At 58.3% G+C, this 7,549-nt stretch overlaps 1 protein-coding gene across 1 annotated transcript in view; it reads left to right on the top strand.

Moving 5' to 3' along the window:
- The window catches only part of ARHGAP23 (Rho GTPase activating protein 23), a gene marked incomplete in the record, with an annotated part of 91,418 nt that overhangs the window by 30,941 nt on the left and 52,928 nt on the right, over positions 1-7,549 (top strand). Inside the window, 5 exon segments of the mRNA XM_014583221.1 lie at positions 316-477; positions 3,085-3,112; positions 5,508-5,603; positions 5,788-5,866; positions 5,990-6,044. Coding sequence (XP_014438707.1) covers positions 316-477; positions 3,085-3,112; positions 5,508-5,603; positions 5,788-5,866; positions 5,990-6,044 — 420 coding nt within the window.

The following is a 7,549-nucleotide window of genomic DNA, read 5'->3' as shown; positions in this document are numbered from 1 at the left end:
AGGAATGCTGTGTGCCTAGTGCCTGGCACATAGTAGGTGCTCAGTGAACTTTCACTGAACTGAACTTGCTTACAGTAATTTCCCTGGAGGCGAAAGTGCCAAAGTGTCATGAGGAGACTGAGGGAAAAAGAAAGAAGTTAAGATGATGAGGGTGGGAGGAAGGAAGGGTGAGGAGGGCTGGCAGGGAGGGCACCTGGCACCCCTAGGGCCATGGAACCCTCAGTGGGTGGGTCTCCTGGGATACAGGAGGCAGAGTGCAGAGCCTGGAGCACCAGCCACATGGACACTCAACCTCATCTCCTTGTGTTCCTGCAGCTGCCACCAGGCCCGAGAGATGGGTGCTCTGCTGGGCGCCCCCTCCCCTGGCAGGGGCCAAGGACGCTGCTGCTGCACAAAAGTCCCCAGGATGGCTTCGGCTTCACCCTGCGCCACTTCATCGTGTACCCGCCCGAGTCGGCCGTGCACTGTAGCCTGAAGGTACACTGCCTCGCCACTGCCCTGGCTGGCCATCGCCTGTCCTGGGACAGCCCTGCTGGGAGTGGGGTGACTTCTTTGCACCAATGCCCTCTATGTCCCTTGGCCCTCTCAGAGAAGCAGGCCTTCTTGGGGTCTGCTGTGGCTGGGGAGGAGGGTGCAGGCGGGCAGTACCAGCCTTGACAGGGCCACCTGCACTGTGTGACCCTGGGCAAACAGCCTGGAACTGGGTTCTCTCAGAAAGGGGGCCAGATCAGGGCAAGAGGCCCAGAGGTGGGGAGTCAGGATGCTCACCGCCCCCTCCTCCCCACCCAGATGCCTGGCTCATCTCTGGACAGTGAACAGCCTTGTCCATCGTTCTTTCTGAGCCCGATCTGCTGCCCCCTCCCCACCTGAGCGCCTGGGGAGCCTGCCCTAGCTCCCTTCCTAGTGTCCCAGGCCTCTGTTCACTACAGTTCTGTGTGCAAGAGAGCCCTGGGATAGTGGAGCCCTGAAGACTGGCGTTGGCACAGCTCCTACCTCCCTATGGGTTTGGGGCCCTCTCGCCCCTCTCTGGGCTCCATTTCCTGGAGGGCATTTACTGACTTGATCCCTAAGGGCCATTCCTTCCCTAATGTAAAGGCCGAGTTCCCTGGGTCTTGTCTGTGGCCTCTGATTGGGGCAGCCGGATCCCACATGGCCAACAGCTCTGTTGGAGACTCAGACCTAACAGGTTGAGAAACTTCAGTGCGTGTGCAAACATGCAGGGGTGTGTGCGTGCCCCAAATCTACAGGATGGAGAGATGGAGAGAGATTTCAGTACGACAGCGCCCCACGGGGGGATGCTTTCTCCCTCTCCTTCTCTCTCTCTAGCAAGCACACGTTTATTTTGGAGTCATTGAACCCGTCTCTCCCTGCCCCCCAGGGCTGGAATCAGCCTGCAGCTGTTGGGGGGACTCCCTTGAGGACCTGGGTCCCACCTGCCAGAGAAGAAAGGCATTAGATCTCATCACTGTGTCTGTGTGCTTACATGTCAGTAAATGCACGTCATGTGTACATGTAACAGCGCAGTTCTCACGTGCATGCTGGGATCTGGGGCACGTGCATGACTGTTCTCATTGGCCACAGCCATGCATAAGAATCCGCGTGGGGCTAATGGTGTCAGGGAGGGGGCACTCTCCTCTCTTGATGTTCAAGGACCCCAGCCCCTTTGTTTCCTGGACCCTTCGGTCTCCTTTCCTGCTTCCTCAGAATGCCCCTCCTTCCTGGCCCCTGCCACCTTCTCTCAGGGACCCTGCTGCAGAGTGTCAGAGGCAGAAGTAATGCAAGGTGGTCCAGGCTGGACGGGGCAGGACAAGCCAGGGACAAGCTCTGTCCCCTTTCTAGAACCTGCAAGGAGGCCTTGGCCTGGAGGCATGAGGAGGCCGAGTCCTCCCCTCCTTCCTGCTGCCCGCTGCTGCCCAGGCCTGCAGGGAGCCCAGCCGTCCACACACATCCGTCTGCCTCTGCCACCCGCTCACCGCCTGTCAGCTCACATCAGCAGATGCACTCCCCTCATGGTGCGGGAGGGTGGGGGCAGAGGACTCACTCTCCGGCCATGCCCTGCGGCCCACCTTGTCCTGGCCAGGGTGCCTGCCAAAGAGTCCTGGGTTTCAGTCCTGGCTCTGTCACCGAGTCTGAGAGTAGCCCTGTCAAGTCAAGGACAAGTTCCGCCCTGTCTTCTGTAAAATGGGCATATCTGTGGCGAGGGTTAAACGAGGTGACGCTGAAGGTCTGACCCTGCTCTAAAATGCTGCGTCCTGCTGTCTCGGCCTGCCTCTCCGACCTCCTTTCCCTCATTCCTACTTCCTCCCCAAATCCATTGCCTCTCCCACACTTACCAGCAGGATTCCAGAGGCCTCCCGGTGGGTCTCCTCACCCCTTTCCCCTAGCTGCCACAATCCACTCCTCTAACTGGTATTTTCACATTCCCTCTCCCCCACAAACAAGCCTTCTTTGGCTCCCTCTTTCCCGCCTTTCTAACCTAAATGCGCTGGTCTGACTCCTCACCTGCTGGTGTCCACTTTCCCCAATAGCTCAGTGGATCCAGCCCTACCTGTGCTTGCCAGTTCCTGCCACCAGGCCTCTGCATACTCCACACCCCTCCCCAGAAGGCCTTCTCCCTGCCACCCCCAGGAAAAATCCCCTCCCCCAGAGGGACACTAATCAGGCCTTCCCTCCGCATTCTCAGGGCCGATAGCCTCTGCACTCCTCACGTCATGCCTGCTTATCGCTGTCTGCACGGGTCTCCTGTGTGAGTGTGTGGCGCCTCCTCCATGGGGCTGAGAGCTGCCCACATGAAAAGTTGTGGGTGCCCCATTGGATCGGGGTCCCCAGACGGCTGGGATGCTGGGGCAGTGGGATTAGCAGGTGTGAGAGAAACACACATGGTACTGGGGAACTTCTGCTGGGACTTCAGGTCCCGGTCACACCCTACCAGCGCTCCCATGGCTGGGCCTGTTGGAAGAGATAAGGTGGCAGGGGCTGAAGGGGCCCCGCCTAGGTGGAGCGGAGGGAGTCCTAACCCCCTTCCCTCCCCAGTGCTGCTGTGGGCTAGACACAGGGCTCACACAGCCCCTCTGTTCTCTGCAGGAGGAAGACAATGGAGGCCGGGGAGGAGGTAAGGAGTCGGGAGTGGGGTTGCGAGCTAGGCTGAGCTGGGAGACATCTTCCAGCTCGATTCTCCCCTTTGCCCCAAGTCAGCCTGTGTTTTCCGGTGCCCCCCCCTCCTGTGTTTGCACTTCTCAGTCTTCCTGCTGTGGTCCACTTGCATCTTCTTTGCACGCTCTGTCCCCTCTCTCCCTCTGGGTCTGCCCACTCCACACGTTTGCTGAGCACAGCCCACTGGTGTCGGTGGTGCTCTGGGCAGCAGCTGGGTAGCTAAGACCTGGCTTGGCCCTGGTGTTGCCCCAACCTAGACCAAGGCAGAGACTGTAGAGCCTGGAAGTCAGTGACAGGGTGCACTGAGCCAGGGCTGTCCTTGGGGATAGAGACAAGGGTCCTGATGGGAGTTAGGGGGACCCTGAGGTCTTTCTGTCTAAAGATTTGAACCTGGTCACAGTGGCACAGGGTTGGTGTTGCTGCTCAGTAGGCTAAGGACATGGGGACCGGGTTCAATTCCTGCCCCACCCTAAAGAGCCTGGCGAGGGCCGCCCCAGAGTGCCACAGGTAAGCACCACTCAGAGGGAGTCTGATCCCACACGGCCTATTGCTGTTTGAGTCTTGGCCTTAGCAGCTTGAAACACTGCACATGCGTGTGTGCCCAGGATCCTGACAGGATGAAGAAATGGAGGGGGAAAATCACTGTAGCATGACCAGGCCCTGGCTGAGTAGTGCTTTCTCTCTCCATCTCTCTGGTGTGCACACAGGCATCCTTGGGCAAGGAAAAAAAAAAAGGAAAGAGAGAAAAATAAACAAAACAAAACACGGGCAAGGTGGTGCATGTCTGTAGTCCCAGCTGCTCAGGAGGCTGAGGCAGTGGGACCCTGTCCAAGAACAAAAGACCCCATCTTCCCCTGCACAGGAGCAAGGATGCGAACCTAATTCTTGTTGCCGGCTCCCTTACAAACCCAAAGAGCCCCTTGCAGACACTCAGGCTCCCTGTGGGTTCAAGGCAGACCTGCTTGAACAGGTACCCTTCCTGCTCTGCCACTGGGCTTCTCCTGGGCAGCCATGCGGGGACACTGTCTTCCCGAGTCCTAGGCCCAGAGACCGTGGGGGAGCAGCCAGCTCACCCAGAACAAGCTTCCTTCTCCAGGGAACTCAGTAGCAGCAGAGCAGTGTTGCTGGGTGTAATGTGATTTGTGTCCACCTGGGGGCTCTTGAGCCTCTGCTGGGAGCCCTCAGACTCAGGAAGTGAGCGAGGTGGACGACGAGAGTTCTGGATATCTCCTGGGTCATCTGGATGTCTCTCTGTGTGGGGAATGTCCTTCTATTTCTTGAATCTGTAGGACTCAATGGAGGCCTCTTGTTTTTTTAAAGAATCTTTTTTTTTGTGGGGGAGAGATTTTTGTTATAGGGCGCGTGCACTCATCAGAAAGAGAGAGACAGAAAGCGAGAAATCACCCCCCAGGGAGGATGACCACGCCGCAATCCCTTCTTCTCCATTCTCCTCTTGGGATCTTGGGCACGCACACACATGTGCCCAGCATGAGTTTAAGCCACTGGGTCCTGAACTCGAACTGCGGTTGACTACATGGGAGTCCAGCGACATAGCCATCATGCCAATTGCTGGTCCCAAGAATTATTTTATTTAACTTTATTTATTTATTTATTAAAATTTGACCAGAGAGGGACAGAGCGAGCGAGAGAGAAAGAGACGGAAGGAAAGTGAGAAAGCAAGCCACCAGGTCTGGGACTCGAACCTTGGTTGGCCACGTGGGAGTCCAGCATTCTTAACCACTACGCCGCCTACTGGCAACAGGGGTCTCTTTTTAAGGAGCTCTTTCCTTTGTCTTGAGATGTTTGTAATCTGTCTCCCACACTGGACAGCGAACCCCAAAAAGGCAAGGACTGAGTCTCTTCATCCCTTTTTTTTTTTTTTAGAGGTTTTTGCCTTAGGGCATGTGAGCTTGCTGAACAGAGAGAGACACAGAGACAGTGAGAGGGAAAGTGAAAAATCACTCCTCTGAGGGGGATGGCCACACCACAATCCCTTTTCCATTCTCCTCCTGGGACCTCGGGCACGCATACACTCACGCCCAATGTGATTTTCAAGCCATTGGGTCCGGGACTTGAACCACAGTCAGCCATGTGGGAGTCCAGTGCCTTAACCACTATGCCATCGGCTGGCCCCTCTTCATCCTTTTGTCTGGTTTCTAGCCCGTGATGAGGACACATCTTTGTGCGTACAGCAGGTTTTCATTCTCCCTGGTGTGTGCTCGCTCATCTGGTTCTGTGCATCCGTGGTCTGTGTCTGTGAGTGTGACTGTCCCGAGCGTGTGTCCCCTGTGTGTAGCTGTACATGGGTGCGACCTTCTGCAGCCACCCCCAGCTAACTGGCTGATACCCACCAGGACCCTCCCCCCGGCACCGCTTGGAGCCTATGGATACCATCTTTGTCAAGAATGTGAAGGACGATGGCCCTGCCCACAGGGCGGGGCTGCGCACAGGTGAGCTGCCCAGTTACCCGGCTCACTCTACCCCAGCCTTCCGGTGAGCAGGGAATTCTTGGATCCAGGTGTTAGGGAGGCTCCTGTCACCCACTGTTGTTAGTGCCTGGTCCAGGAGTCCTCGGGTGGAGCTGTTGACACCCTTTGGCCTACTCACACGTGGCCCCGCCCCTTGTCCCCCCAGGTGATCGGCTAGTGAAGGTGAATGGGGAGAGTGTCATCGGGAAGACCTACTCCCAGGTCATAGCTCTGATCCAGAACAGGTGAGCACCCCTGCCTCCCTCCCATTGCCTCCCTGCACTCCCCACGCCTTGGCTCTGGGGCTTCCTAGAGACCAGGACCCCTGTGGCCCTAGCCTGGCTTGACCCTCTGCCCTCCCTCTGCAGCGATGACACTCTGGAGCTCGCCATCATGCCCAAGGATGAGGACATCCTCCAGCTGGTGAGTCCTGCCCCTGCTGTCAGCGTAGAGGGCCCGAGGCCCTTCTCTTTGGGCCTTCACTCCCACATGGGTCCCTCTGAGAGGCAAGGAGGTGGAGGAACAGCCCAGGTGGCCCAGTTGCCGATCTAGCTCCTCCCTGAGCTGAGGCTGGCTCTTGCTTCATTCAGGGCTGTTCTGTGCTGGGGAGAGGGGAGGTGCTGGCCATGGCACGCAGGATTCCTGCCAGGGTATCCAGAATGAGGGTGGCCCAGCGGGCCCTGCCAGACTGGCACGTTCTTTTTGGCTCCCATGAGATGCCTGATCCTTGCACCTCCTCCCTGCTGGTCTCAAGCAAGCTTGTCTTGGAGAGGTGTGTCCACACACACACACACACACACACACACACACACGCACACATACCAGGTGCTCCCCTGGCACACCCCACTGTCATGCACCACTCAGTACACAAACAGAACATACCAGAAACACAGCCAGACAACACAGCCCCTCAGCAGCACCCTCTGTAAAGCACGCAGTCCACGATACACACACAACACTCGGGGCAGCTGCCATAAGACAGACCACCCCCTAGTGCCACACATAGGCACCCACATCCGTAGTTCACCCTCAGACCCACTCCACAGCTCCAGAGCATACATGACGGTGTCATGGCACCCCACCAGCTTCGCTTGCCTGTGGCACACGCACCACAGTGCCTCACGGCACGTCTACTCGGCCTTCACCACCATGGACGTGCCGGCACAGCTGGTACCTGCAACCATCACCCCCACCCACCCCCCCGTGGCTCCAGCCACCTCGGGACCCGGGATGTGCAGGCCCAGTACACAGTCCGAATCCTCCCCATGGACGCCACGGCACATCTAGACCACAATATCCAGCCCACCACACATGCGGCGTGGCCCGCAGACGTGGCGCCCAGCATGCCCTGAACTCACAAGTACACCCGTTCACACATGTTCTCTCTGTGTGCCTGGAGTTCAGGGCAGTCCTCAGACCAGTCCCTGGTCCCGTGGGTTGTGGGTCCAGCTTGCTGGGCCCTGAGGTCACTTCCCCCAGGGAGGACGGATGGCCAAGCCCACGGCCCTGGGAGCCACGGCGCTGGCTTCTGCCCTGGACGCCTCTCATAATCACTGTAATCGTGCTTGGCACGATGCCCCATGCGAACCTCCACCCCTGACCTCAATTGTCCCCTTGCTTATTCTGGGGAGAGGGAAAGAATGGGGACCCAGAAAGGTGGGCTGCTCCCCCCTCGCCTCAAAGGTCCCGCCAGCACACCCCCACCCCCCACCCCTGAGCTGAGGGAGACCAGTTATGGTGAGGGGGCGACAGGGCAGGATGTAGGGCGTCGCCCAGTCTTGCCAGCTGGCTGGGGCAAGGGGTGAGCAGGGCAGCAGCCTGGAGCTTGCCACCCATGCTCGGGTGGGCTGGCGGCCCCAGATGTCGGCATCTGGGGGCCTCCACTGGCTCCTGCATCTCCGCCGGCCAGAGGGTGGGGCCCAGGCATT

Source organism: Tupaia chinensis, unplaced genomic scaffold (genome assembly GCF_000334495.1).
Source record: "Tupaia chinensis unplaced genomic scaffold, TupChi_1.0 Scaffold144171_1, whole genome shotgun sequence".
NCBI lineage: Eukaryota > Metazoa > Chordata > Mammalia > Scandentia > Tupaiidae > Tupaia > Tupaia belangeri.
The sequence above is the reverse complement of the archived record's forward strand: the minus strand, read 5'-3'. Positions and strand labels throughout refer to the sequence as shown.